The following is a 26104-nucleotide window of genomic DNA, read 5'->3' as shown; positions in this document are numbered from 1 at the left end:
AAAACAAGTTCATAATAAGTCAAGTTTCATATCATGTTCATGTTAAGTCAAGTTTTAGATCAAGTTCATGCTAAGTCAAGTTTCAGATCAAGTTCATGTCAATTCAAATTCAGTTCATGTTTCAATTTAAGTTATGTCAATTATGCTATGTTGTACGTCAAGTTATGCTTTAATTACTTATGAATTTGATTATGCAATTATGCTTTTACTGTCATCCATGCATCATTAGCTTGTGTGAAATGTTTTTGTTAACTTGCTGAAATTTGTAATCAAATCTCACTGTGGTAGTCCCAATTACCATTCCTCCCGAATGGTAGATCTTGTTACAGGACCTAAAGGAGAATCAGGAGCTGACCAACTAGACACAGTTGACTGAGCGACATTGCGACGTCAATGTTAATATAGTAGTTAACGTAAATTACTATTTGTACGATGGAGTTGCATCTCTAGTACTTTTTGGATCATAAGCATTTTGGACTAGTGTTATGATCTTAGTTGTTCAATAGGTCTTTATATATGAAGTATGTTTTAAGCATTTGGGATATTTTCAATTTGGTGCATAGTATTGCTAAAGAAAAATTTATCCGCTGCGAATATTACATAATGTTAGATGCATATTAGAAACATTGCATCTTATATGTCATGAACGGTGGCAGGTAACCTTGTGTTGCATGTCTTGACGCTTCAAATGTCCGTTCAATCCTAAACGAAATTTGGGGGCGTCACAGTGGCTGCCTTAAGCGATGCCCCACTCGAACGGTTTAAAATAATCAGCAAGTAAATGCGAATGTGATGCAATAGATACAATCTAAAATGCTGAAATACCTCAACAATGTATTAATCAAAGGAAAACAATGAAATCAATAAGTTACCCTGATTCACGAATTGCACAGGGTGAGCCTTCTCCTTTGGGATTCACGGATTGTACCCAATGGAGCCTAAGTGACAAAGCACCAATGTGTCTATGGGAGCTTACAAGCCAAATTCGTCTAAATGTTCAAAGATAAAAACTAAGTGATAGCCTATTGCCTCACTTATACTAGAAAGCAATTAAAACGATTACAAAGGAAAAATGGTTCTGGGCCCACGTCTCCTGGTTAAGGCCTCATGCTGTCAGTGGCCCATGGGTGGCCAGGATGACTCACAGTATAGGTTTCATGCTTGCACGCGTGGGTCTTCAGGTTGGCCTGCCGGACTAGTCTTGGCTGGTCCATGGTCCTTGCATGTGTGGCCCAGGTTGTGTGGGCTGGGCGCCATTGGTGAGTCGCTGGGTTGGACCGTGGTTGGCTTAAGCATGGCAGGCTCTTGCATGGCCCAGGCCAGTGGGGCCTGGGCGTTGGTCTGCATGGCCTAGGTTGTGGTGCCTGGGCATTGGTCAGCAAGACCCTGGCCAAAGCCAGGGTGTTGATCAGCATGGCCCTGGTCAAGACCAAAGTGTTGAACAGCAAGGCCCTGGCCAAGGCCATGTCGTTGATCAGCGTGGCCCTGGTCAAGACCAAGGCGTTGAGCAGCATGTCAGCATGCATGAGCCTACTGGGTAGCCACACCGTCAATTCCAAGATGAGTGTGCAAGCGTGCGCTGCGCGGGTGCCTAGGCCATGCATGGGCCTTGTGCCTACCAATGCCCATGCATGCATGCGGTGTGTGCGCATAGCCCATGTGTGCCCTCTGCGCACGCTCACTAGGCGTGCGTGCAGTCTAGCCGTGCTCTGAGTGTGGTGTGACAACCTCGCTTACGTGCGCGCGCCGACTGTTCGCTGCCTGACCGTGGTCTAGCATTCACCAAGGGCTCGGTCTGTAGGCAATCAAGCGACGCCAACAGTACTGCTGGCGTGTTATCTTGGCATGGGCTGGTGCTGGTCAAGGCATGGCCCGTGGCCTCCTGCCTTGGGGTTTTGACGTAGACCCAACCGGTTACATCCCCTTACCATGATTTTCCTTTGGCTTCGGAATGGCGTACGTAAGACTCACATGGGTCTGCAGAAGGTTCCCAAAGATGCCGAAACATTCATTAACAACAACAGGAGAGACATACCAATGTTTTAAAATTCGTTCCGTTCTGGGCGGAATGACCGGAATTTTTCGTGCCGGAACAGTGACCGGAAGGGAATAGGTATCTATTCCGTTCCGGGTCAAATTTCGGCCATTCCGGTCAATTTCGGCCGGAATAGTAATTCTGGTCCGGAAAAAAAAAAAAAAAAAAAAAAAAAAAAAAAAAAAAAAAAAAAAAAAAAAACTCTCTTGTAAATAAGTTGAAAAATAATGAATAAAATTGTACTTTTAGAATTCAAATACCCCTTTCCGTATACTAGAAGTATTGTTACTTTTAATAATCTGTCTATTATTTAATTTTTTTCCTTTATTTTTGTGTCTTAATTCAAGTTTATGATTTTTTTAATATATATTCATTTTATAAATCTTTAATTCTTCTATATATATACACATATACATATCACACACTTACATATATATGTATTTATTTTATTAATTGTTAGTTTATATATACATATAAATATTTATATAGAATATATAATTAATTCCGAAACGGTACACCGAAACGTACCGGTACCGAAATATTCCGTTCCAGTGCTTCAACTGGAATGGTCTCCGGAACGGATTTCAAAACTTTGAGACATACACTAGAAATCCCACGAAAGTTCTTGAAGAAATTGTTAAATACCTGTTGTAATTGCTGCTATGAATGTTGTTGTGTAACAAGCATTTGGTGGAGATGTATATAATATATGGAAGCTGCAGTAATGAAAAGAAGGGCGTATGGAAGGTGTTTGAAGAAAAGTTTCGATGAGCCACGCGTATATTGATAAGAGAATACTTCGTGGGATTCCAAGCCTCCGTACAAGAGAGTATCCTTAGGACCTTAACAAATTCTAGATGATTCATTCTTCCTCACGTTTGCCTCGTAAACGAAAACACTACGGATTCTGTAACTAACTCCCAGCACTGATAAACTAACCTCACAGAAATGGAAAATTCTTCTCGTTATCCTCACACTTCATATATTATATTTATTTTATTTTTATTTTTATTTTTATTATAATAAATATATAGTGTGTAGATGATAAATACAATAATTTAATTAGTTTAATTAGAACAAAATGAAAAAAAATAAAAAAATAAAAAATAATATTTTAATATATAAAATGTGTGGTGTGGGATGATGTGTAGCATTCCTCGATAGAAATTACAAATAACAGTAATATGAAAATGCTTCCAAAACGGTGTCCATTACAACAGACCCAATGGGCGAAAACGAGACTACTATTAATAAAAACGTTGCGTATTGCAGCTCCTTAAACGACAACCTCCACTTTAGTCAGCCCCAAAAACGCAGTTCTTCATAATACTCAGCGACGTCGTTCCCACTTCAACCTTACTTCACTTCTTAGAGCTAGGCCATTGCCAAGTCCATAATTTAGCTAGAATGGTAACTTGCAAGTCTAAAATAGATTTTTAGATATATTAGTTCACATTGTACTAGCTATTTTAAAGTCTAATTAATAATAAAATATTATATATTTTAATAATATTAATTTTTTTTTTTATTTTACAAATACACTTCATATATTAGTTAATAACTTTATTAAATAAATTATTATTTAACTATTTAACTTCAAATTATTATAAATATTTAGTTTTTATAATTTACTTAATTATAAAAATAATTATATTTTACCAACCATTCACCCAACAATCACATATATAAACTCCCATATAATTGATGCAGTTTTATTAAAACCCTAGACTTCGACACCACCACCCAAAAACACTGACACAGTTCATTATTATAAATTCATGAAGAAGTTGTCAAAAATACATTCTGGGAGTGGCAGTCTTCACTTTCCCAAGTGGCAGAGTTCGACTACTGCCATTTCAAGACTGTTAGGTCTACCAAATACACTTGATTTCCCCAACTACAGACCAAGAATTGATAAACACATTGAAGAAAAATAAAATAGACAAACAAGCCTTCATCTACAACAATGTCAAGCAACAACCCAAAATCTTATAATCAAGCAACGTCAAGATGAGGCATCAGGGTCCAAGCACCAACAAATTTTACATATAACCAAGAATCTCGCCCAAATGCAGGAAAAAATAAAAACAATAATGCCAACCGTTTACCATTTCATCTACAAAAAAAAAACCAAAAACATCGCATTCATGCAAACATACGATACCTGTAGTGGGAGATTCGTGGAGGAAGAGACTTCGGTGTGGGACGGGTATCAAAAGCCGATGCTTTGATTTGACCTGGCTGGGAAAATAAGGGCACGAAATGGATGAAAAAACAAGACATTTCAGGAGGCAATCGGAGAAGAGGGAGAGAAGAGTTTGGAGTTTCGTTCGGAGTATTCAACTGAGAAGAGGGAGAGAAGAGCGAGGAAGAGAGAGGAAGAGAGACTTACATTAGCACTCGGAGACGACGGCGTCTGCTAGAGGAGGGGACCGCTGGACTTGATTCAAGGCGGCGGCTGAAGAAGAAGGGCGAATGCTCAACAGTTTGGGAGAAAGAAAGAAAGAATGAATCTGTTGGGGAGAAATGAGAAACCGAGGGAAAGGGGAGAGAGCGGGTGAAAGAAAAAGAATAAAAAAATTCATAGACTCAGAACAGTTGCTCGCCAAACATGAAGAGCACCTTACATTTACTGTACACTTTATGTCAAACTTTTTGGTTTTCACTAGGCCATTGCATACCAAAAACGCCTCCAACAACCTTTATTTTGGACTTGCAATTGGCAATGGCAAGGTCATTGTCAATGTTCTTAGGCCATAAGGCCCAGAGGGCTAGAACCCTTCGCTTTCATCACTTTTCATCCCTTCTCGTGTTTTAGGGTTCGGTGTCCTAAGAGGAATTAAATTCATGGCAAATCTACGTATATGTTCGCTCGTGAGCTTTCTTCCCGAATCACCAAGAATTCACAAGAACTGCTGTAAGCTAGTGATCCTACAATAACAAATTCGAAGCTCTTCGTCTAGAAAATCTAATTTCGGCCTGTACTAACAGCGAAAGAACAAAGCAAATCATGTGAGTGTCGTTGATTCCAAGTTTCGTCTTCCAGGCTTGTCTCTCTCTATAAATGCACATTACTATGGGTCTGGAAATCTATTTCTTTTATTGCTTGTATTTATCATTTCTTGCTTTGAATTGCAATTTTGATCGCTGTGGAGGTGTTTATTTATTTTTTTCTCCGGTTTCGCTTATTTTTTTCCATATTATTTTAATGTATTTGGAGGAAACAATAGAGCCAAATGCTCTGAATTGTAATTTTAATTTTGATTACTTGTTCGCTGCTCTTTACCATTCTATTTACGTGATAAATTTCCTGTTTCAGTTGGTGCTTCTGATGCGTTTGGTTTCAAAACTTCGAAGGAATAAAAAACCGGTTCTTCTGGGTACAGGCGCGCCAATGCTGACATGGCAGGGGCATTTCTTATAAAAAAAGGAAAAAAAAAAAAGAGAAACGAAAAATACGAAAAGAATACTGAGGTCTCAGCTGCCATTTTCATCTTTCCCCCACCGTCTCCCCTCCGTGGCTTCTGCTCCTCCTCCACAGGTACCTCAGGTGGCTTCTCCCCTCCTGCTCCTCCTTCACTGAGGTCCCAGCTGGAACCCTATTTTCGCCATTTTCATCTCCGCTGCAGATTGGCGGATCTCCTCCGCGACCCACCTCCTAAGCAAGCCTCTCATGGTCGTCTCCGTCGGTCCCCCTTTCTTGCAAGCCTCTGCCAACAAGTTGTATCTCGTTCTCTAGATCTCAGTCTCTCAGATTCACGCCGCCCCTTCACGGCATCTCCATCTGGATAAGCCTCTATCTCACAGTCATCGCTCTGCCTCTTTAATGGATCCGCCAACGGTAAGTTTTTGAGCCATTTGTTCTAATGATTCTCTGAAATTTATATTTTATTGTTCTGGGTTTCTTCCTGGCATATCTTTGCTTTTACTAGAACTACATTTCCTATGTTGGGGGTCTTGTTCCCTATGCTTATTACCTGTTCTAAAATCTAATACTTCTCCCCATTAGCACCGCATTGTGCTCTTATCTCTTGAGGTTTTCCAATCAAATAGCATATTGTCAATTGGCAATCAAAATTGATCCTGTTTGCTCCACTGGTAAGCTGAGTTACAAGTAACTCCAGCTAAAATGTAGGAGCTAGTGAGGAGTTGCTGTAAGGTTTTCTCAGCTGAAGCCGATGAATTTATGTTGCCTAACGCATGGTATCATGGAAGTCTAAAGTTGGATTGGCTTCAGAATTTCAATTCAATCTGTTTCATATGACTAACTCTCTCTCATTTTCATTTCTGGCGAGTCAATAGGCCAGGTGGCATCCACTCTTTCTTTAGATTCTGTACTAGCTAGAGGTTTATCGCCTTCCTACGATGCTCTTTATGGAACGTCATGAGGGAATACACCTATTATTATTTAACCTTCTAACCCCAAGGGGTTGGCCCAAGTGGTGAAGGCCTTGGTCTTGGGATATCGCTCCCCCTCAAGGTCCAAGATTCAACACTTCATGGGTGCAAACAATCTTTTGGGGCCACAATCCTAGTGAAAAACAAACAATTTAACCAGTTCTGTGTAGGAAAACTTCATAGGGTGCAGTGCACAGGACGGGAATTTACTCTGTAGGGGTGGATCCAAAGGGCCTTGCCTTGGAGAGGTTTCCTGTAAAAGAAAATAAAAAATAAAAAAATAAAAACCGACCTTCTAAAGGACCATTGTGGCATTCTCTTTGGGCAGAACAAAGTGGAAAATTATAGCGTTGAAGGTGGTATGCCTATACAGATTTAGGTGATCTACCCCCCCCCCCCCCCCCCCCCCTAAACAAAAAAAAAAAAAAAAAAACCTCTCTCAAGACTGATTAATAGTCATGTCAAAATGTTTGGAATGGTTTTGACATGAACCATTGGAAAGCTACTAGCCTTAGACTCAAGCAATGCCTGATTTATATGCTAAAGCCTCAGTTATAGCTTTCCCATCCATTTGAGTTCCTTTATCAGCCTGCTTTTCATTCTATAAGAAACCACCATTAGCATAGGTTAATACAAATAATTGAAGATATGCTCTCCTCAGAATTGCAAATTCTGTGTGTCTGAACTGTTAACCACGAGTATATTGACATGCAATATATTCATTACTAATGTGCACATTTTAGTGACTTCAAAGATTGTCATAAATGTCACAACTGTGTACCCACAAGCACAATAACAGCACAAACTACAATTTAGATCATAACAATCTTCTTTTTTTTTTTTTTTTTCACATTTTAAGAGCCAAGGAAAAGACCTAAGAGCTATTACCCCAAAAAAAGACCTATGAACCAATGAAAGACAAAATTAAGTTTTGATAGTTTTCACCCTCACGTAAATATACAAGTGTATGAAATTAGAATTTAGGTAATTTACCTAATGTTAATATCAATTCCCTATGACATTAGAATAGTGCCTACTCTTTATGATATTATTCATAGAGGTATGAAAAGAATCCAAGTCTGTCTTGATCAGAGAACCATGGAAAACTAGGTCCAAGCCCCAAGACATAAAACCAATTGGACCTTAACAAAAGCATAAAAGCTAATTCTATCCATAAATAAGAAGGATACTACATCAACCATCCTTGAATATCGCCTGCATCGAGTCCAGAATAGTAATAAGATAAGCTGGCCAATGAAAAAAATTAAACTGAAATAAAAAAACTTGAAATGGAACGTAAGTTAAAAACATTGACTTGACTTGTCAATTTCTTCTGTTTGTTTGTTTTCCATTTCGTCCCCCGTACCTTTAACTATCAGTCCAGGGGTGTTACAATTGAAGTATTTGGTGCCATTATGATTCTACAAGCAATAAAAACATCATCATACAACTACTAACAATCGAACATGTAACACACTATAGCATTTCATTGCTGCCACTTGAGTTTTGGGGTTGGGTTAAGATCAAGAACAAAGATGCTGCAGACTAGCAATTCATCATGGATTGGAATTTCTTGCAATATCATCATCACTAACACTAGGGTTGTCAATGAAGTTGGATTTGTCCTTAATTATAGGCTTGATTTGTTCTGGTTGGTTTAAGATGATTGTTAATGTTCTGAAATATTCTCTAGATGGAGAGAGGGGAGGAGCACACATCTCCTATAACACCTCCTACCGCAGATCCAGCAACAAATCCAGCAACACAGGTATTCATCAATTAAAGTTAAAATTCAGTTTTTGTTCATTATTATGATTGGTTTTGCTCCGTAGGTGATACCACTTGGATCAACACCTCCTACTACAAATTCATCAACCAATCTAGCAACCCAGGTGAAGTGAATATTAAATCAAGTTCATTTGATTGTTCTAATAGTGTCTATACTTTGTGTTGCTTGTTTTCTAAATTTAATTTTTCTTCATTCGCATGTAAAAAAGGAACAAATAACTCAATCAAATGGCATGAGACTATATCAATACATTCTTGTTTCATAATCATTATTGGTTTATATGTTAGGTGATACCAATACCATTTTATCCGAATTTCTCAAACTATATGCACGGTTGCCATCCTCCAATGCCACATGCGTGGTTACCGCCATTTGTTCCTCGTCCTGATGCCAACCCATCTACATGGACTAGTCAGGTGATAAGTTTGTTCGTTAAGTAATGCGTTTATTTTTCACCATGTTTCTAATCGATTTTGCACATTTTGTGGGTGTAAATTGCAGGAAAATATGCTGCCCTCATTTCACTCTTCAGTTAACCCTTCAATTGGTTTACACTCTGCAAGTTCAAGCCATGTGGATGAAATTCAAAATGCCACACCTGACTCTAGTGAAAAAAGTATGTCTACGCCCTCTGTGCATACTACTGTTGAATCCAAAGATGACGATGAATCCGGGACACAAAATACTATGCATGCTGAGGGAGCCGATATCATTGAGGAGCCGAAGTTGGGGATGGTGTTTAAATCTGAAGAAGAATTAGTTTCTTATTATAAAAAATATGGGAAACAATGTGGTTTTGGGATAATGACACAAAGAAGCCATAGGTTTGAGGATGGAAGGCTTAGATATGTCACATTGGGTTGTGCTCGTGGTGGGAAGGCACGAAACCGGACGTCAAATGTCGCGAGACCACGTCCAACATCCAAGACAGACTGTAAGGCGAAGATAAATGCTACATTCGTTGAAGGGGTGTTTAAGGTGTTGACTGTTCACAATTCCCACAATCACGGCCTAAGTCCACAAAATTCGAGGTTCTTTCGTTGCAGTAAAGAAGTGAGTGAGCCTGTTAAAAGAGTGTTAAATACAAATGATCATGCTGGCATCAGAATGAACAAGAGTTTCGCCTCTCTTGTGCAAGGAGCAGGTGGGTTTGAGAACTTGTCATTCAATGAAAAAGATTGTCGTAATTATGTTGATAAGATATGCAACATTCAACTTGGGAAAGGTGGCGCTGGAGCCCTCTGTGACTATTTTGCTAGGATGCAATACAAGAATGACGGATTCTTTTCACTGATAGATATGGATGATGATGGGCGGTTGAGGAATGTTTTCTGGGCAGATGCACGAAGTAGGGCAGCCTACAAATATTTTGGTGATGTCGTCGCATTCGACACCACATATTTGACAAATAAATATGGGGTGCCATTTGTACTGTTTGTGGGTGTAAATCACCATGGCCAGTCAATTCTTTTGGGTGCAGGATTGATTTCTAGTGAGGATACAGAAACGTTTACATGGTTGTTTCAGACTTGGTTGAACTGTATGGATGGTGAAGCTCCGAAGGCTATTATCACAGATCAAGATAAAGCCATGAAAAATGCGATTGCACTCGTCTTTCCAAATAGCCGACATAGATTTTGCTTATGGCACATATTGAAAAAAGTACCTGAGAAGCTAGGTTCACATGACGCATACAAAACTGGTTTGAAAAGTCAGTTGCTAAACTGTATATATGACCCTCAAACAATAGAGGAGTTTGAGAAATGTTGGGAAGTGTTAATTACGACATGCAACTTGCAAGAGAATGCTTGGTTGCAGAGTTTACACACAGAGCGTATGTATTGGGCACCAGTATTTATGAAAGAAGTTTTCTGGGCTGGAATGAGTACAACCCAACGAAGCGAGAAGATGAATACTTTCTTTGACGAGTATGTTCATGCTAGGACAAACTTAAAAGAGTTTGTTGATCAGTTCGATAATGCATTTAGAAAGAAGATTGAGAATGAAAATAGGGTGGATATCCACTTATTCAACGTCACAATTCCTGTTGTCTCTGTCTCTCCACTCGAGAAGATATTTCAGGACATATACACTAACTCTAAATTTAGAGAAGTTCAGAAAGAAATAATAGGGATGCTTGGTTGTCTTCCAACTCTACACCAGAAGGATGGTGTAATTGCAACGTACCATGTAGAAGATGAAGTTTGTGTTGATGATTTCACCAAGGAGGTGACCCACTTAGTGTACTTTAATGAGGCTGAATGTGATGTGAAGTGTTCGTGCGCCTTGTTCGAGATGAGAGGAATATTGTGCAGACATGCATTAACTATTATGAGAGTTAACAAAGTTCGTTCAGTACCAAAAAAATACATATTAGATCGATGGAGGAAAGACATAAAACGGACATACACTCTTATACGAAGTAGTTATGACATAGTTGATGAGAGACCAGAAGTGTGCAGATATTCATGTATCATCAAGAGATGCTATGAGATCGCCACAAATGCAGCTTCATGTGATGAGCATGCTGAAGATATGATAGCTAAGTTGAATGCAATGAACGATGTCTACCGCACCAGCAAGCCACCCCATCAAACTTGTTCCAACGTTGCAATTACAACTGCCGATACAACTACAGCTGGGAGTTCGAAAAAAGTATTGAGTCCCCTTGTAGTGACAGGCAAAGGCAGACTGTCATCGCTCAGGAAAAAATCAATGATTGAGAGAGTCAAACTCACGACGAAGAAAGCTACTCAGAAAGGAAAACGTAAACAGGTAAACTCATTGCTCCATTCTAAATATTTGAGCTTCATATTGTGTAATTGTTTGTTAGATATAATTTAGTTTTTTATTGATTTGTAGCCGCATGGAAGAGATAGCGAAGTTGTTGACACGTGTAGAAATTTATTTGGGCAAACTGTTGTTGGAACTCAAGAGAATGTTTCCGTTCAAGTTACATACTTCTTACTGCCTTAAATTATATTGTGTTATTAGTGTTAGGACAAATATGCTCTACAGGTTACTTTGATCTAATATTTTTTTATGTATTGTTAGCTGCCTCAAAACACTACCGAAGTGGTGGACTTTAGTGGAACCGAGTTTGGCTTTGCTGTGATTGATGGTCAAGAAAGTGTAAACCATCTTGTTTAACTTCATCACTTCGCTCTCTTTAAAGTGATTGATTTTGTTACATGTGGAGTCGTGTTTAATTGTTATATTATATTCACAGATGCAACTTGAGGTGGATGAAACTCAGCCGGATAGTTTGCTTGGGACACAGCCGTGGCCATGAGTCAAGATGATTTATGGGTCTACATTTTTCTGCTTTGTTTATTATGGGACAACCTTAAATTTGATTTATTAAGTCCAGGTTTTAGAATCTGTAGTGTGGTTTTGCACAAGACAATTAGTGATATGTTTCTATTTCCAGGGTAACCTTGCAAATGTTATCAGCACCATTCAAGATAACAGGATCACTGAAGATGGCTCACAGCAATGCAAGGCTTGATGATCGTTAAGAAATGCAGTGTCCCATTTAGTTCAAAAGATCTTTAGCAGGAACTAGTGAAGACTGGTGTGGTAGTGAATCATGAGGATGTGATTCCCATTTTTGTATTTTTGGAACTGAAACTTAATATGCCGAAATTGTTGATGGGTTATAATTTTCATTCATGCTTGTTGATTCATGATCTACTCACCCCATTAGTACTATTAAAGTCTCAACTTTTTAGCTGATCATTTTGTAAGAACCAAACAGTTGGCATGCATGTAGCTAGCTCCTTGTGTACAAGGTGCAGTGCTTGTATGTGTTTTGGTTTTAACCATTTTCCATGGCTCTATATTTTTACATGTTTTAGTTTCTATCCAATGGGAAATATTATTGTATGGACCCATCTTATCTAGCTCTTGTCTGTAATGCTTTTGACGGATTCACTAAAAAATTAAATAGGTGGGGTGGGAATTAATTAGTTATTACATGATTATTTAACAAATTAGCAGAAACAAACATGCATGGTAATTATGCTATTGTCTGCTGCATTAGGAATTTTGGAGTGCATTCCTACCACCAAACCACCCACAACACCACCCCCCCCCCCCCCCCCCAACACACACACACACACGAAAGTCAATTCAAATGATCGGGTTGTCCAGAATTTCTATCCAGACACATTGTCATATAATTGGGCCCCAAGAGCACTACTAACATGCCTTGATATACGTCCAATACATTAGAACGAAACACACGACTGCATCCATTAAACCAAAGTACACGACTATGTCAACAAAATACACGACAACATTTAGTGGGTATTCACTATGATTGTATCAAGTATAATGAAATTAATATAGGAATCACTCAATATACACGAAGAAGTGTGCGTTGATGCTGGCTGTCTGCTTATTGCCCTTGAATATTGAGTTGGTCGTTGTGGACTCCCAACTCTCTCTTTACAATCTTTTCATCTCTTTTTCGGAACTCTTCCTCCTTTCTTGACAACTCAATTTCTATTTTCATAAGTTCTTTTTCATTGACCTCACTGCTCTCTGTCTATTTGAAATAGTTTTTTTTTTCTTTTTTTAATAGAGTTGGCGACTACATGTCCAAGAGTAGTCTCTCCCCAATTTTATTAAAAATCACCCTCACTTGTGACGGAGGAATACCGTGGAAACAAGAGCAACAACAAAATAACTAATAACTCTCCCAAAACATCCATACACCTGAAAATACATACAAAAATCCATAAAATTAACTATTAAAGAAAACCCCACAACCCAACAATCAAGAGACATTGAAATAGTTGCACTGTGGTAACCTTTGACCTTTCATTATAAACAAACAAATGACAAGCAAGTAAAATATCAAAATTTAGATGCACATCAATGTAATTCAATTTGTTTCTACTTTCATATTGTGCTTTCGACACCCAAAGAATTATTGCCCTTGATTTCTTGACGTATTCGATATTCTAAGTGAAGCAGGCTTTCCACTTATGCACATTAGGCTATTCATTGAAATATGATTAATAAGAGAAGATAAAGAAACTGACGATGACATCCTATCACAAGGAATTAAAATATTTATTCATGATCCATACCGCTTTTTATTTATGATGCACCTTAATAATCAAAATACACAAGCAAGCCATTACATCTTGGGATTTACTTGTTTCCTTTAGTTCCCATGCAGGAAAACCTTGAAAGATAGCGTGTAGGTTGTTCTGCATATCATCTGTATGACTAAAACATGTGCCCTGGACTGATAGCTTAGTGGTATCTATAGCTGTTAGATATTTATATTTTAAAATACAGGACATGATTCTGTCCACTGGACTACATGTATATGCATGCACGTTAATGACTGGATCATGATTTATTGAGAGCAATGCTCAAAATCACATAAAGGAATTCGAAGGTGCTACCAAGCAAATAACCTCACCCAATTTCTGATGCACTTTAGAGATCAACAGGGTTAAAATGGAGCTTGCAGTACATTACTCTCAAAGTCAAAGGCCAGGTATAGAAATTTTTTGATCTGTATTAGAAAATGATGTTGCTTTTTATATTTAATTTATATTGATATATATATAAATATATTTGGGTGCTAATCTTTGATACGTTGCGTCTCTATGGGGGGATCGAGGAGAACTATATGGCTGTTGCTTTGGCTGTGTTTGGCTGGGATTGGGATTTCAATTGATGTTGGATTGTGTTTAATGGAGTTATTTGAGTGTGTGAGGCTCACTGCGTGTGATGATTTTGGTTGAGAGATTGTCTCTGTTGAAAGGAGGTGTCTGGCAGATTTTTTATTGTAAGTAATTTCTCTTATGCAATTGGATTAAAGGTAAAAAATGTAGAATCAGATGATGGTGTGTTAAATTTTATGCCTTCTGTGTCTCTCTGTGTAAAGTTTTTATATTTCATTTCACTCTATTTGATTAGTTACGATTATGTGAAGAAAAATGGGAAGACAATAAGAGAAGGGTTTGGCGGTGCAGTTATCTCATCTATGTCAGCCTTGTAATTGTGATAGGGGAATGCCATTTTATATTGAAAAGCTGGTTTTATGTAAATTGCCAAATTGACAGACATTGTAACTTCATCAGTATGTGGTAATTATGTTTACTCTGTGAAGGTTGCTAATACATAGCTGTTTAAGATTAGTAACACGAGTACTTAAAATTTCTGGTAATAACTTTTCAGCTCTCAACGAATTCAAGATGATATGCTCTTAATGTATTCTGTTGTTGTTTCCTGATTGTTACAGCCTGAAGGCCAAAAGGGATGGAGTTGGTATGAATACATGTTCTTCATCTCTTCTTTACCTAACCCAACCCAGAAGATATTCTACTCTTAGAATATTAAGCAGTGAAAAGGGCATTAAAGGACCAGATTGGCAGTGGTGAAGTTCTGACTTGGCTGAGGAATAAAAACAAAAAAAATAAGCATTTAACTTTTTACAAATCCCAACTCCTTGTGAGCATTTTTGTAAAAAGTAAATCTACAAAATGAAAGATAATTGAGAAGATGTAGATGGATGGGATACGCTATGGCTTTGAAGATAGATAAAATAAGAAGTTTGGGGTACTTTCCATCATCAAAGGATGTCATGATTCATGAAAATACAGCTTCTAAACAACAACAACAACAAAAGTAATCTGCTGCACTATTTGCCATTTTGGCCGCTATGTCTGGTCCTAAATTAATGGATTTTTGGTACGTTAATTTATTATTTTGAATGTGGTAGTTCCACTGTCTTTATAAATATACAATCTGGTTTTGTTTTGGCCATAATAAAAGTGAAACAAAATAGACAAATTTGCTGGTTTTTTGTCCATTTTTTTAGCTCAATGTCTGGTCAGGCACGGCTCAACGAAGAAGAAGAAAATTCGACTTTTGAGTTATAATACAGTCTTCAATCAGAGAGATGGAACTAATCCGAAGGATGCATTGCCCCATCGTTTTTGATGTTGAACTTGTAGAATTGAAAATATAAAACTTCAAGCTACTTCAAAACCTAAAATAAATACATACCAAATCAAAAAAACCTAAATTCGAAAACTAAATTCAAAACTTAACTTTTGAAATCTACAAAATCAACATATATCCACGCCACAAAATTAATCAATTTAAATTTAATGAAACTACTGCTCTCACATAGAGAGAGAGAGAGAGAAATGCCCCCATCAAATGAAACGGGACGTTTCGATTTCCCCTAGCCTCCCCATGGTTTATCCCATCCGTTTAAATCTCGTTCCCACTCAAATTAGAACGCACCATTTAAATAAACAGTACACATGAGATAGATTGGTGGGCATCAATCCTCCAAATCGATTGAAGATGGAGTTTTCCATAAAAAACTTGAACATTAAAAATCATTAAGAGCAACAATTACACAGACATTTGCACGAACGCTCCGTACACAAAATATTGCCAGCTTAGAATGATTAAACAGGGTTACCAATACACAAAGGCACGCGTACAATCACTTCCCGCCTCTATATTTTATTTTACAAGCCATAATTATTAGGGAAAAACAAAACTAAAAAACGCTCAATAACACAATGCGGGAGATGACCCTTAAAAACTTCAACCGGAAATTTCAATCGCCTTAACGTCAGGTTTCTTCATCTCCACTTTGGGAACAGTAACAGTGAGAACTCCATTTTCCATCGTAGCCTTAATCTCATCCATCTTTGCGTTCTCTGGCAGCCTGAACCTCCTCAAGAACTTGCCACTGCTGCGCTCCACCCTATGCCAGGTGTCGTTCTTGTCTTCCTTCTCCACATTCCTCTCCCCGCTTATCTGAAGCACTCTGTCGTCTTCAACTTCAACCTTCACTTCCTCCTTCTTGAGCCCGGGGAGATCCGCCTTGAACACGTGGGCATCTGGGGTCTCCTTCCAATCCACGCGAGAATTGACGAAAGCAGAATTCTCCCTTGCAAACTGAGATCCCGATAGAGAAGAAGATGAGAGTGGAAAATCCTTAAAGGGACCCCATATTTCGAGCGAGAATGGATCGAATGCATTGCTTTGTCTGCCACAAAATAAACTTGGAATCAACGACATCTTCACCTGTTTTCTTTGACACTTATGTATCGAAGCAGAGCTACTGACCAAAATCGAGTTGGAAAAGATTATTAAATCACTTGAGAATTCTGACAAGTCTGAGAAGCATGAAAATGGGCTCTCGCATTTATAGATTTCAGGAGGATTCTTCGAGTAGTTTCCCGAGTGTTCTCGTTCTCTATTAACGACTTCTACGTGCTCCGGCCGTGGTCCAGTATTTCGTCGCATGACTTTCCAGCATCTTCGTGGACCTTCCAATGAGGAAAAAACACATCAGCAAGATCTAATGTTTTATTAAAAAGAATGTTTGCATTACATTTGTCGGGGCCACAAACTTCAGTTTATGAGCCTACAGGGTCAGCCGATGATGTTCCCACGAATGCCAAGAAAAAGTTCGTTGGTCAAACTGCGGAATCCACTAATAATGTTCTCGAAAGTACTAGAACGCCCACCGAGTATTTATAAATACCCAACCTGTCGTCGAAGCTTTTGTATCATTGAAGAACTTGGAAAGCGTTTGAAGTTGTGGGAATCCTAAAGCTGTTCTGCTCTAATTGAAACCTACAGCAAATCCATAAAGAAAAGAGTAATATCACTAATATGTCGTCGATTCGAGTCTTTTTTGGGGGCCGAAGAAGCAACATTTTCCATCCTTTTACCCTCCAACTCTGGGACCCTTTAGGAGAATTTGCTCTTCGTTCTTCAGCAACTTCTGCCCATTTCCCCCAGTGTGGTCGCGAAACCTCGACTTTTACCAACATCCGAATCGACTGGAAGGAGACACCAGAAGCCCACTTAGTCAAGGCGGATCTTCCGGGGCTGAAGAAAGAGGAAGTGAAGGTTGAAGTTGAAGATGGAAGAGTGCTTCAGATAAGCGGAGAGAGGAATTCAGTGAATGAAGACAAGAATGACACATGGCATAGGCTGGAGCGCAGCAGTGGCAAGTTTTTAAGGAGTCTGAGGCTTCCGGAGAATGCAAAGATGAATCAGATCAAAGCTGCAATGGAGAATGGAGTTCTCACCGTAACGATACCTAAAGAAGAAGTGAAGAAGCCTGATGTCAGGGGTGTTGAGATTTCTGGCTAATTACAATCCTCTGCATCTTCGATGGAGAATGGAGTCTTTTTGCTTATTCTGTTGGTTTGCAGTTTCGTGTTTTTGCTTCTTCTTTTTTTTCGTCGAGTGTGAAAGTATTTGGTTTTTATTTGATACGTGTGGACAAGTTGATCATGCAAGTTTACGTTTGTATACTCGTTTGAATCTTTCGATTATTTTTCAATGATTTCTTCTATAGCTGAATTTTAGCCTCTTCAATCGCATATACGTTACGAAAATGTTCCATTTTTCTCTACCGTCTACATGCAAGATCGTAGAAAAACATTTTGTTGGATGTAAGAGAAAGTGTTATATGGTTGAAAAATCAAAAGTAGGAAGATCTGAATGATGAGAATGCTGTTAAATAAATGAAAAATAATTAAAAATTAAAAAAGCATGATTTGTAGTATAACGATGATGAATAGAAATTTTCTTTTATTTATACCATCATGGTGTACATTAGTAGTACCCCTTTAAGGCTAGCCATCATTCTCATAAATTCCTCTTCATTGCGATCTACACCTTCTTAATATCTTTCAGTGTAATTATCATTTCTATTTACTTTTTCGTTTAGGGTCTATGCATTCCAAGTGTAGTTATCGTCCACATATATACATTTCTCATTCAATGAGTGTACACCTTCTCCAAGTCTTTCAGTGTAATTATCCTCTCAAATTGTGCAACTTTGTTTGGAGACTTACCCAAACTTTTATGTCACGTGTCATGGAAGTTTTTCTTTAATCACGTTTCAAATATTTTCTATGCCACAAGTTGTAAACGTTTTTTATAAATCATATTTCCTTTACTTCCAGTACATGTCTCTCATGAATGCGAAATAGTTTTTATAAAAGCATTATGAATGCGTGACAAATAAAATCTTAATGGGCGGGTTATAAATGGAACCAACATAAATAATAGTTTGAAACAAATTGAAATATAAACACTTGTACTCGAGTTTAACACCACCAAAATAAGTATAAACAAACGTTAATAAAATTTCATTCGAGACTTACACAGACAAAACGCTTACTCTTCCTTTCAAATCAAGTCTTATGTGAAGGACACTAAATTTTCATACATCTTTCAAAACTATTACTGACACCATTCATACAGGTGACCCTCATTTTTTTTCCTTTTCCAAGTTTTCAACTTCTTGTGTGACAAATTAGAAAAATAAATTTGTCACATTCTAACAAACATGCTACAGCACATCATATTTCATTTTTTTGATTAATATTACTTTCAGAATAGACCATTCTAAACTTATAATGAATCCAGAAATTATTACAGAAACAAGAAGATTTCACTATCTTTATTCCTAGGGTTGAAAGTTTGAGATCGATGTAATAACTAGTTCGAGGTCAGGCCCAAACCCAAACCCCATTAGCACTGCCGCCCACCTGGCTTTGCAGCCACTGTGCTGGCACAACCAGGTGTCGTTTCCAATGAATTTCGACATTGAGGCACCGACGAGAAGGATCCTAGCCTCCTTCCAACTACGTCGAACCACCTCTCCCCCCCCCCCCCCCCACTTTTTTTTCTTCATTGTTGTCGCTACCCTGCTATTGGGTTTCAACCCCGTGCTGCAGCCACATCTATGTGGTCCTTTGACTCATCCTGGCGAGGAGGCACCAATAATGTGGTTTTAGATATCGTCCAGTTACCCATCAGCTCCCTTTAAAAAAAAAAAAAAAATTGCCTTTTAGGCTCACATGAACAAAGACAAGCAATAAAATAGATGGAAAACAAAATTCTCATGGGCAAATACATTCTAACAATTATTGGTAGTATGAGTTTACTCTCCAAAACATGTACAAAATTCTCATGAACAAGCACCAGTTGTGTTATGATATGCTCTAACTACCTATCACTTTTGCTAATTCATTTCGAAGCATTTATCCTCGTTTTGGAGTTTGGGTCTGAAAGGGATAAAAAGAGCCAACTCACTAAAGAGCCATCATCAAAAAGTCAAGAAGAGATAAAGAGGGGATAAAGAAAAGTAAGTGTCAGGGAGAAAGAGGGGGTGACGAAAAATAGAGAGAAAATAGAGAAAATGGTTATACACTTAGTAAAGTTGACTTTTTCACTAATTATTGACAAAGGCCAATAAAATGGATCAGATCGGCTGAAAGAGAAGACTCCTTGTGGGAAACTTCATGAGAGACATTTTTTAACTTTCAAACAAAAAACTCCAGCTTTATTCTTTTATAGACGAAAGGGTTCACCGACCCCCATTTATACAATGAGTTGTGAGAGATCATGAGAGACTGTAAAATACTCTCATTAGAGTGGATTCGCCTTTCAAACAACTTGTTGATGTAAGTCTAGTGCCAAACCACGTAATTGTGTGCCTCCCTCTCTATTTAGATTTGCTGCATTTATTTTCTATTTGCCTATGGACGTATGTACAAGCTCTGTATTGCTGCTCTGACGAACTGCCATCGTGGACTCCTAACGATACTGACCAAGACTCGAATCTTAACCATGGCCAGGAACGACTCTCTTTCCCTTTACAACAAATTCATATAAATAAGGTCTTAATACTAGTGTCCCTCATGATAAGTTTAAAATACAATGAAGTTTTGCAGAAAAATACATAAGTTCAAAGTATTGCACCAACACAGCAATATTCTCGCTGTCAATCAAAACTTCATCTGATTTGAATCCCACTAAATCAGTTCATATCCAATGCTTCAGTCAACATTAAAAATGAATGGTTTGGATTTTGGAATCAACATTTTGAAAGAAAGAACCACTCCTTTGTTCCTCATGCCTTTTTTAGTATAAAGTTTTGTTTTTTTCATTTAAATTGCATTAACACGTACGGGTTCGTTTCGATACTTAAAATTTCTCAAAATATCTATAAATGGTAATGAAATAATTTATAAATAATAATAAAATAATTTGAGTTAAGATACTTTATTGATTTTAAAAATGTAGAGAGAAAAAAGTTAAATAAAAATATTGTAAGATTAAAAAATTGTTTGAATATAATTTTTATTTGAAAATTTGAAAAAACTATTGTATTATTTGTTGTGCTTTTTTTTGAAAATTTGGAAAAGTTGTAATGATTAGTTAATGAATAGATGAAAAATTTTAAAATTTGAAACTGAAAAATATTTTATGTTTAAGTAATTTTTGGAAATTAAATATCTGAGAATACCTCAATTAGTCAGTGTTAAAAGAGATACTCAATCTAATCAATCCAGAAATTATATTCTTAATCAAGATTCATGCATCGAGAGCTAGATCATTTGTAACCATAGGCTCTGATACCAGATGTTAAATGTTTAAACATTAGACTTTAATTTCTAAAAGGCTATTCGACAATCCATACTCTACAATATTGAATCTAATAAAAATAATATGAAATAGGAAGCATACATCTCTTCTGATAATTTGACAAAGAGCTAATCTAGTCACAAAAGAAGGATCAACCAAATAATTTCACCTCTAAACATCTCTCGATGATTAAATGCATAATTATATTCTAGGTGATAACCTTTGACCCATTTGAACCCATGTTGTTCTTAGGAGGGCCCAAAAATTTTTGAAATTCAAAAACAACCTTTAGACTTTATTCATAATTCTATAAATATAAAAAATGTCTCACAAAAACTTATAATCTCCGTTTGCTCTCTAAAAGTTTTAAAATTTCAATATACCTAAAAATATCTCTCCAAACCTAATTGTTGTCTCTTCTTCAAAGGGAGAATAATTTTTTAATCAAACTTTTTCATAGAAGACATGCATATTGGCACCAAAATCTATCCCCCACCTTCCAACAAATCAATGCTACACATGGTTCTTCAATGACGTTAATTTGAGAATTATCTTCTCACTTCCAAAACTTGCAAATTCAAGCAAAATGTTCACTTCTGCTACAAACAAAACAAACTTAATTTTATAAAGGGGGTCCTTGATTATTTTTCTTTTAGCTTGGAAAGCCCCTTTTTGAGAGGTCTGCTAAATTTTTTGAAAGTTTTTCTTTGCAGCTTCAAATGAATTTTTGGGAATACACACTTGGCTTGGAAAGCCCCGTTTCAATAAGTCATTCTTTCGGCTTCGAAAGCCCCGTTTGCTCTCCATTTGAAAATTGTGTCTTGTGCAAAACAAACTTAATATATTTATTGAATTACGACTTTTGTGCAAGACACAATTTGCATAAATTAAATTTACAGTTATCATGAGCTTCTATCTATTGAAATAGACTCTCTTAAAACAGAATGACTTATTGAGATCTCTAAAGCTTTTCATATATTTTTCAATCGTAGACAACATTTGAATCTTCTTAGATTTGTTAGTAAAATGCATAATAATATAATAAAAATTATAATGAAATTAACATTTAAACAAAATCAGTTTGAACTGAGACATGAAAATTTTATCCCTTTTAAAGATATTCAAACTCTCTACAGTATATAAAGTTTTAAAATTTTATTACGATCGTATACTAATCTACATATCAATATTGATTCCTTCATATTTAAAATTTAAATTAACGTTATTTTTAATTAAATTTACTTTTTAACTAATTATATTAAATTAATATAAATATTAACGTGCAGTTATACTTATAATTAAATTTTTTCAAAATTTAAAATTAACTGATGCTACAAATTTCTCCTTGACTTGTCCTCTTCAAAATACAACTCACCTAATCGTTTTATACTTCGAACCAATTCTACACAATAAGTTGAGCCCCTAGCTCCACTAAAAGAACAAAAGCTCTCAAAACGTACACCCCTTTTTTCTTCTATCGATTTCTCTCTATTTCGTACACAAAGAAAACACAACGGCCTAGCGGACCCTCGACATAAACGACAATGGATAATAATGGATATAATGAATAGTGTCCTTTTTTAAAAAATATTTTACAACCTGAGCAATTAAAACTACGTTTACATAATAAAGTAATCTCACGTAATCTGTAAATAATAATAAAATATTAAATTATAATAAAAAATAAATAAATAAATAAATAATATAATATTAAATACTAGTGGAAGAGGGCCTAAGACAACCCGATGTCTTAAAAAAAAAAAAAAAAAAAGTAAGAACCGCTTGCAGTAGCTTAGACCATAAACGTAAAAGCTGGTAAGAAATCAAAGGCACGGTTACACACTTGAATTCAACAAGAATCAAAGCCGACTCCAAAAGTCAAGAGAGACAAAAACTGAAAAAAAAAGCTTGATGACACTTGAAGCAAAAGCGACGGTAATGATATTAAAAAGACGATACTAATAAATGGTTATTAAAAAATAACAACATATTTTCTTAATAAAATTCATATAATTTTACTGTGATCTTTCTATGTCAATTGTATTTTCAGTATTAAATTCTACTTTCCGTTCCTCGATTACCTACTTCATGAAAGCAAGACTCGAAAAAGAAAAAAAAAAAAAAAAAAATTGAAGAAAAATGTCGTAATGGAGATTTTTTATGGATTCGAGTCTCAGTACGTTTTTTATGTAAGGCATACGTATGTCTCATATGGGTCTGCAGAAGGTTCCCAAAAATGATTAAACGTTCGTTAACTACAACAAGATCAGAGAAATACACCAGAATTCCAATGAAAGTATTTAAAGAACTTAATAAACAAGATCGGAGACAAATCTACGTATATGTTCGCTCGTAATCTTTCTTCCCAGATTACCCAGAATTCGCAAGTATTAATGCTGCAAGCTAGTGATCCCAACGAAAACAAGTTCAATGCTTTTCTTCTAGAAAATCTACTTTCCTCCAGTACCGAACACCGAAAGAATGAAGCAAATCATGAGGGTGTCATTGATTCCATGTTTCGTTATTGCTTGACGAAGTGAATAAAACTTCATTGCCTAGCTATCTATTTCCCCAAGTTTTCCAAAACTTCAAATGAATAAAACAAAGCATAAAATTTAAAATACTTAAAAATTTAAAACTATTTAGAGCAACATTTACGCGGACATTTTCTCGAATGCCTCGTGCACAAAATCTTAGCAGCTTAGAATAATTAAACTGTGTTTCCAATACACAAAGACACAGGTACTGTCACTTCCCACTGCAATATTTTATTTTACAGTGATAATTATTAGGGAAGAAAAGAAAAAACGAAAAAAGGTCAGTGACAAAATACGGCGAGATGACCCTTGAACACTTCAACCGGAAATTTCAATGGCCTTGACGTCTGGTTTCTTCACCTCCGCTTTAGGAACGGTAACACTGAGAACCCCATTTTCCATCGTAGCCTTAATCTCATCCATCTTTGCGTTCTCTGGCAGCCTGAACCTCCTCAAGAACTTGCCACTGCTGCGCTCCACCCTATGCCAGGTGTCGTTCTTGTCTTCCTTCTCCACATTCCTCTCCCCGCTTATCTGAAGCACTCTGTCGTCTTCAACTTCAACCTTCACTTCCTCCTTCTTGAGCCCAGGGAGATCCGCCTTGAACACGTGGGCTTCTGGGGTCTCCTTCCAATCCACGCGAGAATTGACGAAAGCAGAATTCTCCCTCGCAAACTGAGACAGAGAAGAAGATGAGAGTGGAAGATCCTTAAAGGAATCCCATATTTCGAGCGAGAATGGATCGAAGGCATTGCTTCGTCTGCCACAAAATATACTTGGAATCAACGACATCTTCACCTGATTTCTTTGACACTTACGTATCAAAGCAGAGCTATCGACCAAGAACGAGTTGGGAAAGATTATTAAATCACTCGGGAATTCTGACAAGTTTGAAAAGCACGAAAATGGGCTCTCGGATTTATAGATTTCAGGAGGATTCTTCGAGTATTTTCCCGAGTGTTCTCGTTCTCTATTAACGACTTCCATGTGCCCTGGCCGTGGTCTAGTATTTTGTCGCAAGACTTTCCAGCATCTTCGTGGACCTTCCAAAGCGGAAACACATCAGCAAGATCTGCATTTCTCAACTCATTACGGTTTGTGCGGCCCACAAACTTCAATTATTATGTTCCCACGAATGACCAGAAAAAGTTCGTTGGTCAAACTGTGATAGCCACCATTCCAATAATGTTCTCGAAAGGACTAGAACGCCCACTGAGTATTTAAAAATACCCAGCCTGTCCTTGAAGCCTTCGTATCATTAAAGAACTTGGATCGAAAGCCTGCAAAAGGATTACACTCATCAAATTTATTTTTAAAATTTAATAAAAAAATATAGATTTTTTTATAAATTTAAAATCTTTATATATATAATTTTATATTAAATTAACCATTAAATTCAATAAAATAATAATATAATATTATTTTTTTAATAATAATATTTTTTAATTTTTTTCTTCATATTTTGTAATTATACTAATTATATGTATATTAATAGTTTAATTTAATATTTAAATAATTGATTCCCAACTAATTTAAAATAAAATAAAATAAAACATTGCCTATTAAAATTAAAATAAAATATTAATTTGAAGATAGAATAATAGATCTTTAAATTTAAAAGAAGAACAACAAATATTATAGTTCAAAATTTTCTAAAAATCTTTTTAATAAATTTAATGCAGATTTATTTTAAATATATTTATTAAAATTTAAAAATACACTAACTTTTGATGAAGTCAATGGTGCTCACGTTTGAAGTTGTGGATATCCTAAAGCTGTTCTCCTCTAATTGAAACCTACACCAAATCCATAAATAATAAGAGTAATAGCACAAATACGTCGTCGATTCTAGTCTTTATTGGGGGCCGACGAAGCAACATTTTCGATCCTTTCACCCTCAAACTCTGGGACTCTTTCGGAGACTTTGCTCTTCGTTCTTTATTAACTTCTGTCCGTTCTCCTGCGTGTTGTCGGGAAACCTCGGCTTTTGCCAACGTCCGAATCGAATGGAAGGAAACACCAGAAGCCCACTTACTCAAGGCAGATCTCCCAGGACTCAAGAAAGAGGAAGTAAAGATTGAAGTTGAAGATGGAAGAGTGCTTCAGATAAGCGGAGAGAGGAATTCGGAGAATGAAGACAAGAACGACACATGATATAGGCTGGAGCGCAGCAGTGGCAAGTTTTTGAGGAGTCTCAGGTTGCCAGAGAATGCAAAGATGAATCAGATTAAAGCTGCAATGGAGAATGGAGTTCTCACCGTAACTATTCCTAAAGAAGAAGTGAAGAAGCCTGATGTCAGGGCTGTTCACTACAACAAAAATAGGTTTTAGTGACAGATGAAACTGTCACAAGAAATGGAAAAAACGTCACGAAATATATTTGGTGACGGTTTTAGACCGTCACCACCACTGTCACGTAATGTGCGTCACGGATTACATTTGGTGACAGTTTACTGTACAAGCGTCACTAAAAATATTTTTAGTGACGGTTGGGGATGTGCCGTTTGAAGTAACGTTCGAACGTATTATTTTCTGTGACGGTTAGAATCTGTCACAGAATATAACGTTCGAACTTAAAATTACACGTTCGAACGTAAAAAAGACGAGCTGACATCCGAACGAGAAAAGGTAACGTTTGTTGATTATAGTTCGGACGTATAATGTAAACGTTCGAACGTTTATACGTGCGAACGTTACGTTCGAATCTCGATTCCAACGAAAATGAAATAATGTCCGAACGTTTGTATCATGACGTTCGGACGTTAATTCGAATGTTAAGAGAGTAGTGTTCGAACGTAAAATGTACGTTCGGATGTTTGGAACGTTAAACTTTTTTTACATTCGAACGTTTTTTTTAAACGTTCGAACGTTTTGTTACTATTTTGTATGGTTACGTTCGAA

The 26104-nt window shown here is 36.8% G+C and overlaps 4 protein-coding genes and 1 pseudogene across 5 annotated transcripts; 3 read left to right on the top strand and 2 right to left on the bottom strand.

The window, feature by feature from the left end:
* Positions 1–4808: 4808 nt before the first annotated feature.
* LOC122291958 (protein FAR1-RELATED SEQUENCE 4-like) lies at positions 4809–12115 on the top strand. 2 transcript variants are annotated; one of them, XM_043100029.1, is made up of 10 exons: positions 4809–5047; positions 5355–5876; positions 8127–8201; positions 8266–8325; positions 8510–8638; positions 8724–10997; positions 11085–11174; positions 11277–11354; positions 11452–11531; positions 11653–12115. In XM_043100029.1, exons 2-9 carry the CDS (start codon positions 5862–5864, stop codon positions 11512–11514), a joined length of 2784 nt encoding a protein of 927 aa, XP_042955963.1. In that variant the 5' UTR covers positions 4809–5047; positions 5355–5861; the 3' UTR covers positions 11515–11531; positions 11653–12115. The 2 variants fall into 2 exon arrangements, with proteins under 2 accessions (XP_042955963.1, XP_042955964.1); XM_043100030.1 differs by lacking the exon at positions 11085–11174.
* A 3451-nt stretch (positions 12116–15566) lies between these two features.
* LOC122291206 (18.1 kDa class I heat shock protein-like) lies at positions 15567–16539 on the bottom strand. Its single transcript, XM_043098847.1, has one exon. The coding sequence runs from the start codon at positions 16515–16517 to the stop codon at positions 15810–15812; it is 708 nt and encodes a 235-aa protein (XP_042954781.1). The 5' UTR covers positions 16518–16539; the 3' UTR covers positions 15567–15809.
* Positions 16540–16578: 39 nt separating this feature from the next.
* LOC122291207 (18.2 kDa class I heat shock protein-like) lies at positions 16579–17588 on the top strand. Its single transcript, XM_043098848.1, has one exon. It carries the CDS (start codon positions 16890–16892, stop codon positions 17373–17375), a length of 486 nt encoding a protein of 161 aa, XP_042954782.1. The 5' UTR covers positions 16579–16889; the 3' UTR covers positions 17376–17588.
* Positions 17589–23275: 5687 nt separating this feature from the next.
* Positions 23276–24299, bottom strand: LOC122291209 (18.1 kDa class I heat shock protein-like). Its single transcript, XM_043098852.1, has one exon. It carries the CDS (start codon positions 24188–24190, stop codon positions 23522–23524), a length of 669 nt encoding a protein of 222 aa, XP_042954786.1. The 5' UTR covers positions 24191–24299; the 3' UTR covers positions 23276–23521.
* Positions 24300–24338: 39 nt separating this feature from the next.
* LOC122290916 lies at positions 24339–25534 on the top strand (annotated as a pseudogene).
* The last annotated feature ends 570 nt before the right edge of the window (positions 25535–26104 follow it).

Source organism: Carya illinoinensis, chromosome 13 (assembly GCF_018687715.1).
Source record: "Carya illinoinensis cultivar Pawnee chromosome 13, C.illinoinensisPawnee_v1, whole genome shotgun sequence".
NCBI classification, from domain to species: domain Eukaryota; kingdom Viridiplantae; phylum Streptophyta; class Magnoliopsida; order Fagales; family Juglandaceae; genus Carya; species Carya illinoinensis.
The sequence above is the reverse complement of the archived record's forward strand: the minus strand, read 5'-3'. Positions and strand labels throughout refer to the sequence as shown.

Excerpts from the sequence above, each read along its gene's own strand:
- LOC122291206 (XM_043098847.1), bottom strand. The coding sequence starts at position 16,517 with ATGCGACGAAATACTGGACCACGGCCGGAGCACGTAGAAGTCGTTAAT.
- LOC122291207 (XM_043098848.1), top strand. The coding sequence starts at position 16,890 with ATGTCGTCGATTCGAGTCTTTTTTGGGGGCCGAAGAAGCAACATTTTC.
- LOC122291209 (XM_043098852.1), bottom strand. The coding sequence starts at position 24,190 with ATGGAAGTCGTTAATAGAGAACGAGAACACTCGGGAAAATACTCGAAG.
- LOC122291958 (XM_043100029.1), top strand. Across the intron at positions 8,326-8,509 it reads CAACCAATCTAGCAACCCAG|GTGATACCAATACCATTTTA; the intron begins GTGAAGTGAATA and ends TTTATATGTTAG. Across the intron at positions 8,639-8,723 it reads CATCTACATGGACTAGTCAG|GAAAATATGCTGCCCTCATT; the intron begins GTGATAAGTTTG and ends TGTAAATTGCAG.